We start from the raw sequence: 19,826 nt of genomic DNA, 5'->3' as shown, positions 1-19,826 counted from the left end.
ATAATTAATTAATCCATCTAATTTAAATATCACTTCCAGGATATTTTAGGGAAATATAAACGAGAGAGGGAATTGATAGAAAGATCAAAAGGGGACATAGAAGTTCTTAATGCTATACTCGACGATAAAAATGAAGATATTGAACACCTTCAGCATACTTTGGCCATGCTTCAAAATCAGGTATGAAGAAGAAAAATATTCCATGGCAAGTTCCATCTACTTTTTCATTTTTTTTTTTTTTTAATTTTTCAGGCCGAGGAGGAAAAAAGTTCAAAACAGTCTAGAAACTTAAGAGTGAGCTTTGCCGCTGATGTTCTCAATTCAAGTGACATATCAGAAGAATCAAAGCTAAGAGACGCAAAGCATACAAGAGATAGTTTGGAGTGTGGTCCAGGAATTTCAAAAATATTCAACTTTCAGGTAAAAATGTTCATTTACTTCTAATTCAATGATTGATTTATTTAAATATATTTTTTAAAATTTTAGGACAAACTTGAAAAAATTCCATCCCCTATTGCACAGAGTAGTGTTTTACCGGAGCATTCAGTTGGCAATTTATCAATCCAAAGTAATTTATCTCCAGAAAAAGTTGAGCAAGTGGTAAATAAAACATTCAATTTTACAAATGTTCTGCTTTTTTCATTGATATGTTTTTAGGAAATTAGTTTTGGCACTATCGATAAGCTGACTCTTGAGTTGGCTGAGAAAAACGAGCAAATTAATAGAATGGAAAAAGAATTGAAAGATTTTGAAAAACTTGCGAAAGATCTTGAAAATACCAAGATGGAGTTACAAATGGCTGTAGCTTCGATTGACGAGGACAAAGACTATTATGAAAAACAATTTGCATCGTTGACAGAGTTGCTTAAAATTAAAGAGGCCGAATTAGAACAAAAGGAACGTAGTTTAGAAGAAAAAGAAAAAGAGATTGTAAAAATAACAGCCGATGTGCAAGCATGTCAAAACCTGCTGAAAAAATTGCAAAAAAAATTAAAAGAAGCGGAAGCATTGGCATCGAGAGAAAATGAAAATGAGCTCCAAACAAAAATAAATGAACTAACGATGGAAAATAATAAACTAAAAGTTATAAAACTTCAATCAGACAAAAAAGATGAAGAACTAAAAGAAATATATCAACAGCTTATATCTGAAAAAGGCTTGAGTGACAAACTGCAAAAAGAGAAAGAAGATTTATCCAGAAAGAATATCTTTTACACTAGAAGAATAGAAGATTTAAGCAAAGAAAATGAAAAATTATTAATGAATTTAGAAGCTTCAGAAAATAAGCTTGATAATTTTGTTTCCTCAGTTAGAAATCTTAAAAACGAGTTGTCAACAAAAGGAATTTCTGATATAAAAGATAATTTTGAAGAGTGCGAAGAGATTCAAAACATTCAAATAGAAATTCAAAATTTACAAACCAAGATTAATAAAACGACAGCTGAAAAGCTTGAAATCCTACAAGAGCTGGAAGAGCTGAAAAACCGCAACGATTCAATTGATTTAAACGCAAACAAAGAAATAAACAGGTTGAATAAGAAAATAAGCGAATTGCAAGAGACGATTAATAAAATCAGGGAGACAAACTCCAAAAATATTACACAGTTTGAAGAAGAAATAAACACTCTTCAAAAAGATATTAACCAGTGTAAAAAATCGGAGAAGTCTGCGATAGAAAAACTACAAAAAGCAGAGGCCGACAAGGAAGAACTAACGTTGAAATTGTCTTCAATTCAGAAAGATGTTGAAAATATTCAAACTGGTAAAAACAGTCATAATGAATTCCCAAATGTTACTAAAGAATCAGGTATATAATTTATAAATAATTTATTTTTATTTATTTATTTTATATATACATATATATTTTTATAGAAGTGTCGGAGAAAGAAAAATTAGTTGATCAAACTCGTTCACTGGAGGTTAGTGTATACTTTAAACCGTTCCTAGTAGTTTTGGTAAACGTGGTTTTGTTTTAGGGGCAAAAGTACCTAGTTTTAGAAAATATATTGATGGCAAAAATGGAATTTGTAAATGAATTGAAGCTCAAGATAAGTCGTTTAGAAGAGCAGAATCGTGAATTGAAGGAATACAAGCAAGAACTTGAAGCCAAACTTATAAGACTTGAAAGGATAAAAAATGCACAGCAAAAGACGATAAATCAATTAAAGTATTGATTTTAATATATTTTAATAACAACGGTTAACGGCTAATATTTTTATTTTTAGTCTTCAACTCCAGCAACAAAAAAATAACAATTTGACCCTCGAACTGGCAGTCGCGTGTGAAAAGGCTACCACGAAAAGATTGGAAGATCTGATTGAAGAAGAAAGGAAGAAATCAAGATCTTCACAGAAAGACGATATTCAGTTAATCGAGGTGACATTTAAATTTAAAAAAAAAATCTTCCTCTCTCCGGCTTTCTATTCATTATTATATTTTGAACACTTAAATGGCCAAATAATATTCAAATATTCTGAAAATATTGTGATATATGCACAAGCAAAAAGACAAGGATTATCTCATGTAAATGTAATACCCACTCTCTACCTACAGCACATTGTTCTAGTTCCTTGAAAAAATTTTTGTAGGCCTGGTTTTCTATAGTTACATCCATCCCAAAACATTTCCTCTTACGGTTGCGTGTTACACCACAATTTATTGATGGTGTGTTCGTGTGTCCACTTGCAGAATCTGCAATGTGTCGGGTTCGATTATACCAATTGTTACCGATTTCTCCTTGGACAGTTGACTTATGCAAGAAGGGAAATTTTTTTTCTGAGTGTTCATTTAGATAGCAGAAATGTCATTGCATGTAGATGTAAATTTTATGATTTAAACAATAAAAATATAAACAGCCAACAAAATAAACTAAAAAAAAAAGAAATTGACATATACACCTACAAATCACTTCAAAACAACTCACCAACGCTGCCGAAACTATACAGATCTGTAAAAACACAAACCTGAACACCCTCTAAGGTCCATAATTTCATTTGTAAATTCCTCTACATATAACATGACAAAATACCTAACCAACATACTCAACAACATCACAGATAATACAAATAATGTAAAAGATTCGTTTCATTTCATTAACAAAATTAATAATATTCACATACCCTCACACTACTCTCTCATATCCCTAGATATTTCATCATTGTTCACCAACATTCCAATAGACACTACATTAGATACATTGAACATTATTAAAGATAAATGGCCCAACATAATACCACACACAAGTCTATCAAAGAGCTCATAAAAATGGGTCGACACTGCTGTATTAATGGATATTTTACAAACAACTATTTGGTATAGCTATGGGTAGCAACCTAGGACCGATACTTGCAGACATAATCGTGACACATCTATTAAATACAGTCATACCACAACTTCCTTTCACATTACCCTTCCTCACTAAATACGTAGATGATATATTGACAGCAGTTCCCACAGATCAAATTCAAACTACATTAGACACATACAATAGCTTTCACCCACGCCTTCAATTTACACATGAAATCGAAAACAACAAAACAATACCATTTTTAGACACACTCGTAATAAAACAACCAGAATGGCACATTAATCACAGATTGGTATCAAAAACTAAGAAACACGGATCGCTACCTCAACTTTACATCTCACCATCCTCTTCATACAATAATAAACACGGCCAAAGGGTTACTTCACAGAATGATTACCCTAAGCCATGAATCATCCACAAGAACATAAAGATGCACAAACAGATCCTCCATAACAATCTCTACCCTAAACACATAATCAACAGAATAATCAACAACTCATTAACACCATCCACTATTACTAGTAATACTACATCAAATCTATCAAATACAGACAAACCAACGTACATTTCCATGCCATTCATTCAAAGCCTATCACATAAATTAAACACATTTCTCTCTTCCGATAACTTTAAAATAGCTTTCAAAAACTATAAAACAATTCACACACTTTTTTCCAAAATTAAAGATCCCACACAAATAACAAATAAATCTGACGTAATATATATTGGGTTGTCCGGAAAATAATGCAGGATTTTGGTATTAAACAAAAAAAAAGAAACTAGTTACTTTAAAGCAATGTTCTTTAATCAAAATAATTTCNAACACAATTTCGACTTCAACAATCCAAAAATATTACACACAGAACAAAACAAACATAAACGTAATTTTTTAGAAATGGTTTACATCAACAGAGATAAACACAGCTTCAATATAGGTAACATACATATGTCATCACATCACACAAAACATATAAAACATTCCACACATAAAACATAGTCTAATTTTTCAAAATTTAACTTTTCTTTTCCTAATTATCCCCATCTGTATATAATCCTGAAAGGATAATCTGGCCGAACCATTACCAACGTTTTTTTCCCATCGTCGTCTCTTTTCGCCTCAAAGAAGCCGACTCCTTATATAAAAATGTCTTTCTACACAGACTTCCTTCCCCACCCTTTCAAAATCCAACATACATAAACATAAAACAGCAATATCTCACTGGCACTCTCAGCATGACACGCAAGAATGGCACAATTACGTAGAAAAACACTTTGAGTGAGTAGAAATACTTTGATTGGATATAAAAAATATTTTTTTGCATTGTATAAATTCACTTTTTTCCACATCTTACATGTATTTGTTAAATTTAATCAATGTTTGTAAATCCCAGGCTCACGATTTCTGAATAATAATATAAACAGCTCTTGGACTAAGGTCCATTTTTTGCATGAATGGATGGTGATGGATTAAAAAAAGGCTCAAATGAATGTTTTAAATAATTTATTGATTCAATATAAACTTGATACCATAAAAATGAATTAACGAATAAAACTCAATGTATCATTTTTAAAATTATTCTAAGTTCTCATCAGCAATGGTCGGCCAGTTGATTAGATACCTAAAAAAATGGATGTATTTTTCTGGGATGTATGGTTGTAGCTTAACAACATCGTTAACTTTAGCCAGTTTCAAAGGAATTTCTGTAGGGTATGCTTTTCCACTTGTAAGTTCCAGCACAATTGGTCCTTTGTGCATGCTGAATGTGGGTGTACTAGCGTATCGATGAAATTTTAGGCCTTCAACACTCCAGGAGACGTGCTTAATGAGAGATTTGTGCAGAAACGTAGTCCTGGAATAAGGATTAATTCTCTTAATTGAATTGGAAAATTAACTTGCTTTTTAAGCCAAACGAGTATCTGGATAGGGACCTTTCTTGCACAAATTGATAAAACTACCCCACAAAACTTAAAACCGTCCTTTTTTTTTTTTTTTTTTTTTTTTTCGAAATGACACTAAGGACCGTTTTTGAATGAAGCAAATTAATTTTGGTCTTTAAAGAACAAGAATCCACCTGGTTTCTGGGTGCCTAGGGCCATAGTTTTCCTGATTTTTTCCTGTTTTCTTCCTCCAAAAATTGGGCACCACACTGTTAAAACCCTGTTAAGATTCAAAGTTTTTCATGCTTCTTTTAATGCAGTCTACCAAAATTTGCTAGAAAGATTGTTTTCCGTGATTGGATTTTCATTTTGTCCGTCTAACTCACTAATCGATAGTGTGAATCCCTAGGCCGCAGAAGGGCTTAGCGGTAGGAGCCATTTTCCTTACAAGGGCATCTGCTCTTGTTTCTTTCTACTCCTACCCTTTGACCAGCAAAGAATGGTCTACCGCGGTCCCCTTGGAAATGAATCTACTTAACCTAATATTTCCTTGTGACATTTCTCCATTTCTGTCTGGCAGATCAAACCACCATGGATGTACAGATGCCAAAATGATTAGTTACAATTCAATTCCGTTATTCAATCTTTTTAAATAATAATTGCATCTTTTAGAATATGAGAGTCAGACTTAAAACTCTGATGGAAAATGAGATGCAGTTGAAAACTATGATAGAGGAAGAAAAGCAGAAAGTCGAGAACCTTGAGGCTCAATTGAATTCGATCAAAATAATGGAAAAGTACCAGTCAGACTCTGAAAGTGAAAATAATTTTGAAGTACTTATATTTTAAAAAAATGAAACACCCACATGATCATTTTTTAATGAAAATTGTTTTTTAGGATTTGCTCAAAGAAGAAAAAGAGAAATACAACCAAGTCTTGATCGAGCTGGAAAGGGAAAGATTAAATAACGGAGACTTACAACACGTGCTTACTCGAGAAAGGAATGCTCTATTGTCTTTAAAGAACAACCTTCATAAAGTAGAACAGGAAAAAATATCGCTAACAGCTGAGGTGAACAAACTATCCTCGCAAATTATTTCTATCTAAAAATTATTTTTTAAATTATTTTGTTTTTGCTCCTAGGTGAATAGTTTAATGAATGAAATTCGACTCGAGAAAAACAAACGAGCGATTATAGAGAACAGAATAAAAGCTATATCAAGTTCACAACAGAACGTAAATAAGGAACTTTATGAAAAAACAATCGAAACTGCACATTCTGTGATCGTAAGTAACAAAAACATATTATATCAAAACTTTACAATAATAATATATCACTATTGCAGAAAGGTTTAGAGGAAGAATGTGCAGATTTGAAAAATCACATTCAAGTTCAGCAACAAGAGGAAAATATGAGGGACGGTTCTTACTCTCCTCTTTTAAAACAATTATCAGTATGTGAAATTTTATGATAAATTGAAAAAAAAAATTCATCAAATTAATTAAATTAATGTTTGTTTTTTTTAATATTCAACCAGGAATTGAATTCTACTATAGAAAGGCTGTTAAGAGAAAGAGGTGCTCTTCAGTCAGCAGTTTCTCAGTTAAAAGTCGAAAGAAAGGATCTTGAAAAAGAAATAGAAAACTTAAAAAGAGTGAGTGTCAAAACATTTTAAAATCTTCTAATATATTTTTGTAATTCATGTTAAATCTCTTTTAGATAACTGAAAACCCAGTTGATCCACATAACTTAGAAAAACCTAAACTTTGGTTGCATCTGGACAACAGAATTAATAATTTTAAACAACCTGTATTAAAAGAAAGTGTAAGGTTTTATAATCTTGTGTGATTTTTTTTTTTTTTTTAATAATAAAATTGTAGGTTTTTAACTTTTTAAACAAATGCATGCATGCTGAGAGCTTCAGGAAATCTTTGGCTTATCAGAAGAGGTTTTTGCTTGTTGTCATTAAAGGGTATCAAGACGCCGAAAAAGAAAATTTAGCAAGGCTCTCATTAGGTTTTAAACATGCTCATAAAAAACACACATTCAAGTAAGTTTTGTTTTAAAAAATAAAAAAATAGAACAAGTTTAAATATTTTTATTTTCAGAACCATCAGTTTGGTTGTTGTTGGAATAATCAAAATGTCTCGATTAACGGAAACACGGAAGTTACGCCGGTTGCTCACGCTTAGAAAAATAACCGAAGCTTTTGATCAAAGAAGTAAGCTGCGAACTTTTTTTAAATATTTCATATTGATTAATTTATTTTGTAAGTTCCGTTTTTATCCTTTGGAAGTAATGTAGAAAATCCCCTGCATGATCTAATTACCTCCACCATACTACAAATCACTCAGTTTCCTTTCTTGTGGTAATGTGTTGTTATTCCCAACCACATATCCTCTTACAGACACATCAGCCTTCCTTCAATGACCCTTCAAAGGGGTTAATACCCATCCTAGATTCTCATAAAATCATTCCTTTCACCAATTTGGCTTCCTCATCATTCCACGTTCCAACAAGGAGTCTGCTATCTCCTGCTTTAGAGAATAAAAAATCTTGGCTTGGGTGTGTTTCTAGATGTAGCACAGGCTTTCGCTAGGGTCTGGCACTCCCAGTACGCTTTATAAACTTAAATGTTTCCTACTCATTCCTTATTATCTTATCCTGAAATCATACCTAAAAGACTTGCTTCACAATGAGGTGTGGCAATGAGTTCTTAGAGCTTTCTTGGTTTATATCTTATATACCGCTTACCTGCACATTCCAATACCATGATTGCCTATGCGGACATTACCTCAATTTCTTTTTAAAAAGATGGTTCCTACTCACAGTAAGTTGTTTTGCAATGATCCGGATTTCGAGCCCTTTAGCTCATCATCAGGTTGAAGGGTTTCTACAAACACGTCTCTGGACATGAATTGCAGAAGTGAACCCTCTAATAACCCCGCCAACGCAATGTTCCAGTGAGGGGCTGGTTTTTTAATGGCGCTAAATTTGAACGTGCGAAAAGTGGGAATTATAACACAAATAACTTAATATTATTAAATTATTATAAAAATAATAATTAAAATAATTATTTGGATGTTTAATATTATTTATGTACATATTTAAAATGGGAGGAGATCAAAATATGTTATATTATTATTGCATTTATCACCATGGTCAATTTTACATTTTTTAATTTCAAATTTCTCAAACCACTCTATTCTCTCCCTTGTTGAAACTATGTAACACTGTTTTATTTAAATTTGAATTGAAATTATGTTTTGTTTCTTTTAGATGGTCCTTAAATTCTGAAAATTTGCTCGATTTAGGCAAGTGTTCTTTTACTCTCGTTTTTATTTCTCCACCGCTTTGACCTATATGTTTAATATTACAATCATTACAATTGAGTTGGTAAACCCCGTTTTTTTGCCAAGTTGTCTACCTTGTCTTTAGGTTTTGAGAGGATGTTTTTTAGTGACCCCGTACTTCGATAAGCTATTCTAAAACCTTCTTGTTTAAAAATTTTACTAACTTTTTTCGATAATTCACCAATGTATGGCAAAAAGTTTTGAACGCGCGAAAAAGCGCCATTAAAAAACCTGCAATTCATGTCGAGAGGCGTGTTTGTAGAAACCCTTCAACCTGATGATGAGCTAAAAGGCTTGAAATCCGGATTGTTGCGAAACAACTTACTGTGAGTAGGAACCATCTTTTTAAAAAGGATTGAACTCCACACCCACGACATTATTAATCATTTATATTACTTCAATTTTGTCTATAGCTCTAATTCTATCCCAGCACATCTTCAGCTTCACTGCTGGAAAGAGTGGAGGACAGTGAAGAAAAATGTACTCAGTGTCAGTGTATATTGAAAATACAGTCTTGCTGTCCACTGTACATCATCAACAAATCGACTTTCATTCCAGTAAAATATTTAGGGTTATAAATAGTCAGCATACGAGACTCAAAAGCCACAACTTAACAGAAGATTGTACTACTACAAAAACTTATAGTGCCGAAATTTTCTGACCATCAAAACTAAACTAGCCTTATAAGGCACTTTACCACGATCCCTTTGGACAGTGGAACTGTGGGATTTGACCAAGCCAATAAACATCCAGCAAAATTCATCAAATCAAAAGTCCTCAGACAAATTGCCAAAGCTCCTTTGTCACTAACCACAACAACCTCAATGCCCGTTTTTGTCAACGAACTGTTCGCATCCTAACTTTATTGTTTAAGCCCTCATTCCCATCCCGAGAACCCACCATGTCTCCTTAATCAACGATGGCCTCGAGAACTACTTTCCCCTTAACACATTCTTTGTGGCTATTGTTCTGGAACAACACTCTAACCCTCCCAGAACGCACCCCTTCTAGTTGACGTTGATCGACCTACGTAGTTTAAACTGATGTTGTATTGAATCTTCTTGCGGTCATTACAGGCGAATGAGGTCATCATCAGGGTCTAATTTATTAAAAAACAAAATTTACATGAACAGAGTTACATAGCACATCTTATATAAATACATTACAAAAATACAAATATGTACTTAACCCAGTTGTTAGGAAAATTCAATTTATTGCACTTTTTTTCTTTTTTTTTTTTTTTAAGTGAAGGTGTAAATGAATCTATATACTAAAAAAAAGTCTTGCTTAAAGTCTAGTGACCCTCATCGGTCATCCTTTGGTTTCACTTTTTCATAAGTTAACACTAAATCTCAGGTACATGTATTTTTTAAAAAAAATTTTTTATATTTTATTTATTTTAATTGTTATTTAACTTAAAATTATATAATTATAATAAAATATTAATTATAATACAATTAATTAAGGTTTTTAGATGAAAAAAGCTAATGGCACGAGCGGGATTCGAACCCACGATCTTCGGCTAGATACGCCGCTCCTCTACCACTTGATCTATCGTGACCTCGATCCACTTGGACATCCAATCCGATTACACGACATTTGAAAAATGGCAAAAAGGAGGGAAAACTCATAAGGTGGGGTTGAGATGGAAAGTTGATGTCCGAGTGGATCGAGGTCACGATAGCTCAAGTGGTAGAGCAGCAGCGTATCTAGCCGAAGATAATGGGTTCGAATCCCGCTCGTGTCATTAGCTTTTTTCATCTCAACTAAAAACCTTAATTAATTGTAATGTATTAATTGATCAAACGAACCACGAAATTAGTGAATATAATTAATATGATAATTAATTATTAAATTATTAATATTATAATTAATTATTAATTATAATTATATAATAAAATTATACAATTTTAAGTTAAATAACAATTAAAATAAATAAAATATAAAAAAAATACATGTACCTGAGATTTAGTGTTAACTTATGAAAAAGTGAAACCAAAGGATGGTTAAGATGGTTTAAGCAAAATGGTTTTTTTTTTTTTTAGTATATAGATTCATTTTCACCTTTACTTCAAAAAAACAACAAACATGTGCAATAAATTGAATTTTCCTAACAACTGGGTTAAGTAAGTAATTGTATATTTGTAATGTATTTATATAAGATGTGTTATGTAACTCTGTTCATGTAAATTTTGTTTTTTAATAAATTAGGCCCTGATGATGGTGGAACATTTGCCGAAAGCTTGGTGAAACCTAATAGTGATGTTCTTTATTCACCTGTAATGACCTCAAGTAGACCCAATACAGCACCCCTTCTAAGAAAAAAAAAGTTTTGAAGCTTGTTGTAGGGTGTTGAGGTATTTTTGAAATTGAATCTGTGTCACAGACCTTTAGTATCACTTTGACAGCATTACTGTGAAGAAGGTTTTTCAATTTAACTTTTGGCATTCTTTTACATTATGTTGAAGAGAAAAAAAAAACTATTTGCCATGCTTGAGGAGAGTTAACAAACCAGGGCCATAACAAACATGTTAATCCACTGCCAGCATTGTACAGCGATGGAAATCATAAGGTCCAAAATATCATGGTTCTCTTCCTGGAATAACTTGGCTCAACAATTTCAGCTGAATGACAATTTTTCACCGGACAATTTCAAAGAGTGGCCACTTTTACACACAAAATTAATTAACAATATCCGCACTTCTCACAGAATGAAATGTCTCCTTCATGCTCAAAATTCTTCTAGGTTTTTGCTGTATAAGGACCTTAATATCAGTCAACCTTTCTTGAACATAGCGCAAAATTCTAAAATTCCGTCCATTCCGCTAGCTCGCTGGTTTTTCAAAATTAGGTGCGAGTTACTGTACCTCAATTATAACCCCACAAGAGTCAATAGTTCCGATAGGTGCTCTCTCTGCAACAGGCAGGCTCGAGAAGATTGTTTTCATTTTCTAGCAGAATGCCCAGTTTTAGCGGAATTCCGAGCACGGCATATTGACGAGAGAGCACCTAATCTCTTTATTAAATAACCCCGAGTCTTTAAATCTGGTAAAGTTTGCGATGGAAGCCTGGAACTACAGGAAAATGCTTGTTTTTTATTTCAATTATTAAATGTTTACTGTATATATCAGAGACACCCTGGTTATTTATATGTGCATAAATAGATATGTTGTTATTTTAGTTTACTTATATAGTTTTTTTTTCTCTTTCTTTTGTTTATTCCTTAAGAAGAAATGTGTTTCTTTTGTTTATTAAAAATGTATAGTCCGACTCCGGCAGACAGTTGATAACCATTGCCATTATGTGCTTTTTGGTTATGCACAATTTTTTTTCTTTTACTCTCTTTTGTTTATCTAATAAAGTACTTTTTCATTCATTCATTCACTGCCAGCATTGGCTGATTTCTTATGGAATGTGTCCTCTTGGTGCAGCGCTGGCAATAGTGTTAGTGCTGTGGCCATGTGAAAAAAAAAATTTTTGTGTGAACACATTTGTAATATGTACAGGGTACAAAAATAATTTATTTTTTAATTGTAAGTTGTAGATTATAAGACTGATGAACAGTATTTACCTCAAGCAATGAAAGTTCCTCACTCACCACCCTGTAGGGACAGGCCGAGTTATTTAAGGTAATTATTTATTACTTGTTAAATTCCAATCCCGTTGATTTGACTTTTGTTTCAGGTCAAATTTGCCAAGGGACAAACCCACGTCTGTTTCTAGTGATTACTTGGCCTGCTTTGATGAACTCCAACGAAGATTGAATGAAGTTGTCCACAGGGCGCAATCTTAGCATTAAGTGTTTTATTTTTTATACAGATTTTAAACTCAAGTACCTTAAACTAGATGCTTTTCGACTGATTGTACATGAACATAGTCTAAAATTAATCTAGATGATTATTAACATGTATTTTATTAACTTATTTTGGTGTATATTTTAACTTTTTTATTAATAAACTTTTTGTATATATTACTGAAAATATGTTTGATATTATTAGCTTTTATTTCATTTTGTTAAACCGCAATCAAGATACTTTACGGATGGATAAAAGATAAATGTTAAATGCATAAATTATGGGACCTAATTATATACACGTATGGCAAATTGGTTTTATTTTTATTTTTATTTAAACACTTCAATAACTGCAAGTCATCTAAGAGATGCCACAATATTTTTATGCAATGTTATGTTAGAACATACAAACTTCTACCCTTAGCTATCCTCATGGCCAATCCATGTGCCAGTAGTGTTTTATTGCATTTTTGATATTTTTTTTACATTTTTTTTTTTTAATTAGCCAGGGTACGAGGGGGGTCGAAAATTTCAGAGTTGATGGTGTGAATCTCGAATCCATGACTTTTACGAGTCAAGAATCCAACATGCTAACCACTCAGTTACTGCAGTTTTATTATACTTGGTATAAAGACGTTTTAAATTTGGTCATTTGGAAGTCCCACATGATCAATTTTGTAAAAAATCGTTAATTTTTCTTTTATTTTTAATGTGATAGAAAAGAAAAACTACGACAAAAAACGTAATGTACTTCTGTGCCCAAAACACCATGTCTTTTATTTCCCCATTAAGGTTTAAGTAAGATATTTCAATTTTTGTGCAGTTTGTTTTTCATGTTTTTTTTTTGTTTTTTTTAATGATAATAAAACAGGCCCTGAAGATGACAGTATAAAAACTGTCGAAAGCTCGGCAAAAACCGAAAGGAAGTTTTCTCTGTGTTGACCTCTTCCGTAGATCCTCCGAAAAGACTTCATGTTACCAGCAGGTTGATAATCTAGCTCATAGAAGAGGATAACATAAAAATCCATAAAGTCCTGTAATTATATGAATTCCCTGACCATACTGCTGCCGTATCTGTGCCACTGAACAACGGTCGCTTTGTGACCTTGTATCTGAATTTGTATTGCCGCCAAACCATAACTGCCTGAAACATCTGATGAATCTGGCCGCGCCGTATATCATCGTGTCTAACAAAAAACGCATGCTTTTCGACAACAGTCTCTGTGACCGCTCTCCAACAAGCGTCCCCTGAAATCCCTGGCCGATACGATCAAGGAAAGCAGGGCCGTTTCCGAAGTGTCAATTACAATGTTATCTTTTAACAATTTTTATTTTTATTTTTGAACGATTTATAAAGAAAATATTAGTCGTAACTATCAATTTTTATTCATTTGTAAATAAATACATAAGTACATATTTACACTTTTTTTTAAATATATGTACACTAAAAGTTTATTACATAAAACCATCAATTTCTATTCGCCTACATGTGCAGGTCATTTTTTTTTTTAAACATTCTCAAATCACATTTATATCAACTTTCAATTTATATCAATTCATGAAATATAACACGAACAGATGAAATCTTACAAGAATCCCTCGCAGGGGAGAAACTGCTTTTTAAGCTCTATTTATTATAAATAATTACCCAAATTGTTCATTAATTAGATAAATTTTGAAGCCAATGGAAGACTCACAAATTGCTTTAAGAGTTGTGCCTTAAACGGCTCAGTTCATAATTGACTGAAATTACATGCTTATATTGTGAGTTTGAAATATTAATTTTTAAATTTGTTCTGTCCATTATGCTTTACCCTTCAACTCAATCATAAAAATTACAATTTTATCAGCATGAAAAGCATGGTTTTTGTTCTGTGTTTGCCATCCTTTATTGCTATCTATAATACACAATTTTGTTATTTCTAAATGTGACTTCTAGAGATGAAAAATACAGGAATCAAAAAACACGTATAAAAAGATAACATTATAATTATTTGAGGCTTCTTTTAAACAAATCGACTAGGTTTTTTCCCCCCCAATCTCCTAAATTTTAGTGTAATTAATTAAATGTTATAAATAAATTTGCAGAAAGAAACATGATATTCATAAAACCTATTATTTTACATATATAAATTAGTTTAAGAATAATTTTTCAATGGACTCCCATCGTTACGTCAGCTTGGCGTACATGTCCTCAAGCTGGGGTTTGAAGTAAGCTTTAAGTTGTGGTCTTTTTGTTTTGAACGTGGGAGTCAAGAGCCCGTTTTGTACAGAAAAGGGATCTGGATGCAAATATATATCTTTAACCTGAAATAATATTTATTTTAATATTTCCCCCGAGAGGAATAATTGAAAATGAAAACAAAAATTACCTGTTCAAATGATTTAAGGCCACTTTCTTTACCCCAGGTAATCATATCATCTAATATTAACTTCTTTACTTCAGGATGTGCACAGAGTACAGAAAATGTACCTTCAATTTGGTTTTCTAAAGCCCAGCTTTTAACTACATCAACATTAGGCACTACAATCGCTATAACACAGGACTGAAAACAAAGGAATTTTTTTAAATTAATAAAATATTAGTTTATGAAGAATTACAATTCAGAACACTTACTTTTAGAGATTCCCCATGTACAAATACTTGGTAAACATACTGACTCCTTATATAAATATTTTCTATTTTTTCAGGCACTATGTACTCTCCTTGGGACAGTTTAAAGATATGTTTTTTCCTGTCGATTATTTTCAAGGTGCCATTCTAAAAAACATCAAATAGTAACTTACAAAAATAAAATACGACATGGTAATAAATAAAAAGTTTTTAGGGCAAAGCCCATGTAAAAAGGTTGCTCGATGAGTCCCTAATTGAAGGGTGCAACTCCATGGATCTATACGGGATTGTTATGTTACTCGCATAGCAAATTTTGCCAGTGAATTTCAAACCTCCAGAGTGACAAAAAAGTTTGTGTGAACCATGGTCCAATACTCAACCCTTTCATATATTCAACATTTAATGTTTTTTCAACTGTGTATGGTTTTCGTTGTATATCTTCTCGTAGCTCTTGACCTATTCATTTTTGGGGAAATCCAAAAAAAAAAAGCTTTGAAAATTTCCATTACAAACAAACACTAAATTTTTAAAAACTGATAAATTTAAAATTTATTTACAAAACTCAATTTGCAACCTCAGTGGAAAAATTCACATTCAATAAGCCTTAATATCAAAAAGTAATTATTTTTTTTAAGCCTGAAACTAGTCCAAGAATAAAAATATTAAACTGAATTCTTCGTCAAGGATGGTATTTTATTAAACCTCATCAGACTACAATAAAAAGGCAGGAAAACTAAAAAAAGTTTAGAACACCAGGAAGGTTGTTTATAAAGAGGGAGAATAACAAGGGGCTGAGGAGTTATCTTGGTCTAATGATACGATAATAATAACCAAATTATTAATCTTAACAGCAGATCCTGAAAGTGTAAACAAAGCTACTAGCATATTGACAATTGCAATTGAGAAACCGAATTTGCCATCTTTTGGATAAGATACCTACCAACTCAAAGGATGTTTTACAGTGGAATAAGGGGGTCCTAGACAATCAATTATATTGTACAATATTACCAATTGTGCAATATTTTTGATTGTTTGTGGTTAGTATTGAAGTTTGCTCAATGAGATGGGACTTCGCCGATTACACACAACTATATAGTGAATTTCCGGCTCTGTGGAGTGTCAAGATATTGCGATCACAAAAAAAAAAAAAAAAAAAAAAAAAAATGCCTACTAAACATTATTATCTAAATACAAAGAGATGTTTTCAGAAGCAAGGAAAGATGATGTAAAGAAAAAATTTAATTCTTTAAGAACCAATTTCCACAAGGAGCTCAAGAAACAAACAAAGATCAAGATGTCTTTCATACAATTGCCCATTAAAGTATTGTCATTGTAGGTCTAGGTCAGCCTATCATTGAAAACAATTGCACAATAAAAGTATTGGGCAATGTTATTGTAGGTCTAGAGTCCGCCTGTCACTCAATACTATTTCACAATAAAATTATTGTGCAATGTTATTGTAAGTCTAGGGTCCACCTGTCACTCAATACTATGGCACAATAAAATTATTGTGCAATGTTATTGTAGGTTTAGGGTCCACCTGTCATTGAAAACTGCTCAATAAAAGTTTGGGCAAAGATATTGTAGGTCTAGGTCTGCTTGTCATAATACAATTTCACAATAAAAGTATTGTGCAATGTTACTGTAGGTCTAGGCCTGTCACTCAATATTATTGCACAATAAAAGTATTTTCCAATTCACTAATTTCGTGGTCCGCTTGAACAATTAATATATTACAATTAATTAAGGTTTTTAGTTGAGATAAAAAAGTCAATGGCACGAGCGGGATTCAAACTCACAATCTTCGGCTTGATACGCCGCTGCTCTACCACTTGAGCTATCGTGACCTCGATCCACTCGGACTCTAACTTCCCATCTCAACCCACCTTATGAGTTTTCCCTCCTTTTTGCCATTTTTCAAATGTCATGTAATCAATCGGGTTGGATTCTCGACGACAAATGAAATGGCCACGGAGAGCTTTAGTGAAGTATACTTCATTTTAAATAGTTATTCAGATATCATGAGATGCGATCGGGTGTGATGTAGGTTTCAGAAAAACATTTTCTTTATCGTGCCAACGTTTCGATCTTTTATTGAGATCATCTTCAGGGCTCAATAAAAGATCGAAATGTTGGCACGATAAAGAAAATGTTTTTCTGAAACCTACATCACACCCGACCTCATCTCATGATATCTGAATAACTATCGATTAACGGTCACTAATCTACACACATTCATTTTAAATCATTAAATTCACTAATTTCGTGGTCTGCTTGACGAATTAATATATTACAATTAATTAAGGTTTTTAGTTGAGATAAAAAAGTCAATGGCATGAGCGGGATTCGAACCCACGATATTCGGCTGAAAAATGGCAAAAAGGAGGGAAAATTAAAAAGGTGGGGTTGAGATGGGAAGTTGGTGTCCGAGTGGATCGAGGTCACGATAGCTCAAGTGGTAGAGCAGCGGCGTATCAAGCCAAAGATCGTGGGTTCGAATCCCGCTCGTGCCATTGACTTTTTTTATCTCAATTAAAAGCCTAAATTAATTGTAGTATTTTCGAATGTTATTGTAGGTGTAGAGTCTGCCTAACATCTCCTAAAACTGCATGAAATTTGTTTAAAATAAGCAAAAATCTTTGAAAACTGAGTCAATACATGAGATGCCTTTGTAGTTGTTGGAATCAGTAGGGATGCTGTGCTTGAACAGGGAGAATATGACAGATTTTCCGAATGATGGAGGGAACACACCTCGTGCAAAAATTGAATTGAAAAGTTGAAGCAATTTTTTAAGAAAACAATGCAGGGTAAATTTATAAAGTATGAATTTTCCCTGGGTTCTTTTTATGTTGAAATTTGCAAAAAATATAGCTCATCCAAAGAAAAAGCAGGCAAGCTCCTCCTCCTCAGAGACAGACAAGCCTGGGAAATACAACTGTGATAAAATCTAGTGACGAGATATCTTGTGCGGGCTTGCGTGTTTCCTAGTCCCAGTTAAGTTATCTCGCCCTCGTGGTGTTTTGCCTTTTAGGAGCCCTAACTGAACACTCACAGCATCTATTGGTCTAAGGTTGTATCCAAAGTACAGCAGACATCTTGGTAGTGAAATGTGACCTTCCACACTCTTCCATTCTTGTCCACATCATCAGCAAACCACTCTTTTCTCCCGCTTCTCTTTACAATCTGGTCTCTCTCACAAAATTTTGCGAAATTATGATACAATCGTTTTTATAGAAAGCCATTTGGCAACAACATCTCCGTTTCATTGGAACCTTCTTTTGTCTAACTCTTGCCCCTGAAAGTTCCCAACCCTCTACCCTTCAAATAAATTTTCAATGAAATACAACTTTGTTGATTCTTTTTTCCCTTACTTTTACTTACTAAATGTAAAGTATAATATTCGAGGAATGTATTGGGTTGTCCGGAAAATAATGCAGGATTTTGGTATTAAACAAAAAAAAAGAAACTAGTTACTTTAAAGCAATGTTCTTTAATCAAAATAATNATACAAATGAGTAATCCTGTAAACGTAAACAGAATATTTTATATAGATTTTTTTTAATGAAAACTTAAAATCCTGCATTATTTTCCGGACAACCCAATACTGTTAAATTTTGAATGGAATTGGTAATACATACAAGGTGTGAAAGCAAACAAGCGCATAAAGCAAACACTTTGCAATTCGATGTATAATGCAAAATAAATCAGGTGCAAAATAAGAGGCTTTAGGCAAAGGAATGGGTTCTAATATTGAAAATCAGCCTAAAAACACAAAAATTTAGACTTACAGGTTGCCACTGGCCGATGTCGCCAGTATGATGCCAACCGAGGGCATCAATAGTCTTTGATGTGTGGTCCTGGTCTTTGAAATAGCCTTGAAAGACATTTGTACCCTTGACGCAGACTTCACCTTGGTTCATCGAAGCAAAGTATTCCATTTCAGGTACATCGACTAGCTTTACACAGCAACATGCTACGGGAGGGCCGACGTGTTCAGGAACGTGATCCCCTTGGACTGTCAATGTAACAGGAGCGCAGCATTCAGTTTGGCCGTACCCTTCGACTATCTAAATAATAAAACAAATGAGTATAGATCTTAAGTTTGTCATATTCGTCAATTACCATGCAACCAAGGGCGCATCTTGCAAAAGTCAACACATTGCCAGCCAATGGCGCAGAGCCCACTATCATCATTCTCAGTCTCCCTCCCATCTGCTCTTGGACTTTACGAAAAACTGTTTTGTCCCAAAAACTGTTTCTCCTGACAATCCCTCTAAAAACAAAAAATTATTTAAATGTTTGGTTGTTTTATAGAAAATCAAAATTAAAAAACATACTTTTTTAATTCTTTGTGCTTTGAGCTAAGGGCCATATTGAAAAGAATTTTTTTTAATACAGAAGAATTAACTTCAGCCATGACTTTATCATATATTCTGTTCAATAATCTTGGCACCGCTGGTGTCACCGTTGGCCTGAGTGCTTTCATATCGTCAGAAAGCTTTGTGATGTCACCAGAAAAGAAGCCGACTGAACCTCCTACCAAGTACATCCCATTCTACAGAGAAATTAAAACGTTAAGAAAAAAACTTGCCGGTTGACAAACATAACCCTATAATAATGTTAATTAGTTTTAAATGATAAAAAAATTTTAGATCTCACCTCACAGCACCTTTCCAACATATGAGCTAACGGTAGGAATGATATCATTGTATCATCGGCGGTTGGTTTATGATCACCTAACTGAAGTATCACAGCACAAACACCAGCGACCACATTTTCGTGGCTCAACATAACTCCTTTTGGATTTCCAGTTGTTCCAGATGTGTAGCATATAGTACACAGGTCACTAGGTTTCGGAGGCTGAAGAAATTTTATATTA

General features: G+C 33.1%; 2 protein-coding genes across 13 annotated transcripts in view; one reads left to right on the top strand and one right to left on the bottom strand.

The window, feature by feature from the left end:
- The window catches only part of LOC106668040 (golgin subfamily B member 1-like), a 36,448-nt gene extending 23,939 nt beyond the window's left edge, over positions 1-12,509 (top strand). For all 7 annotated transcript variants that reach the window (XM_014396493.2, XM_014396488.2, XM_014396448.2 and 4 more), the window contains 17 exons: positions 40-180; positions 253-420; positions 487-600; positions 658-1,807; positions 1,873-1,919; positions 1,977-2,167; positions 2,226-2,376; positions 5,858-6,019; positions 6,084-6,257; positions 6,330-6,473; positions 6,533-6,640; positions 6,725-6,841; positions 6,907-7,011; positions 7,068-7,237; positions 7,296-7,408; positions 12,079-12,169; positions 12,225-12,509. In XM_014396493.2, the coding sequence (XP_014251979.1) occupies positions 40-180; positions 253-420; positions 487-600; positions 658-1,807; positions 1,873-1,919; positions 1,977-2,167; positions 2,226-2,376; positions 5,858-6,019; positions 6,084-6,257; positions 6,330-6,473; positions 6,533-6,640; positions 6,725-6,841; positions 6,907-7,011; positions 7,068-7,237; positions 7,296-7,408; positions 12,079-12,169; positions 12,225-12,333 (3,255 nt within the window). In that variant the 3' untranslated portion in view covers positions 12,334-12,509. The remainder of the gene's footprint in view (positions 1-39; positions 181-252; positions 421-486; positions 601-657; positions 1,808-1,872; positions 1,920-1,976; positions 2,168-2,225; positions 2,377-5,857; positions 6,020-6,083; positions 6,258-6,329; positions 6,474-6,532; positions 6,641-6,724; positions 6,842-6,906; positions 7,012-7,067; positions 7,238-7,295; positions 7,409-12,078; positions 12,170-12,224) is intronic.
- A 1,323-nt stretch (positions 12,510-13,832) lies between these two features.
- Positions 13,833-19,826, bottom strand: part of LOC106667535 (long-chain-fatty-acid--CoA ligase 5) — a 37,688-nt gene continuing 31,694 nt past the window's right edge. For 4 of the 6 annotated variants that reach the window (XM_014395565.2, XM_014395556.2, XM_014395546.2 and 1 more), the window contains 7 exons: positions 19,607-19,807; positions 19,285-19,502; positions 19,070-19,220; positions 18,736-19,014; positions 14,951-15,094; positions 14,706-14,879; positions 14,503-14,640 (listed from right to left, as the gene is read on the bottom strand). In XM_014395565.2, the coding sequence (XP_014251051.1) occupies positions 14,503-14,640; positions 14,706-14,879; positions 14,951-15,094; positions 18,736-19,014; positions 19,070-19,220; positions 19,285-19,502; positions 19,607-19,807 (1,305 nt within the window). Of the gene's footprint in view, positions 14,641-14,705; positions 14,880-14,950; positions 15,095-18,735; positions 19,015-19,069; positions 19,221-19,284; positions 19,503-19,606; positions 19,808-19,826 lie in introns of all 6 variants that reach the window. The other 2 variants (XM_014395537.2, XM_014395584.2) reach the window with 1 other exon arrangement.

This window comes from Cimex lectularius, unplaced genomic scaffold (assembly GCF_000648675.2).
Source record: "Cimex lectularius strain Harlan isolate CLEC.00 unplaced genomic scaffold, Clec_2.1 scaffold67, whole genome shotgun sequence".
Taxonomy (NCBI): domain Eukaryota; kingdom Metazoa; phylum Arthropoda; class Insecta; order Hemiptera; family Cimicidae; genus Cimex; species Cimex lectularius.
This window is presented reverse-complemented; position numbering and strand designations above follow the sequence as displayed.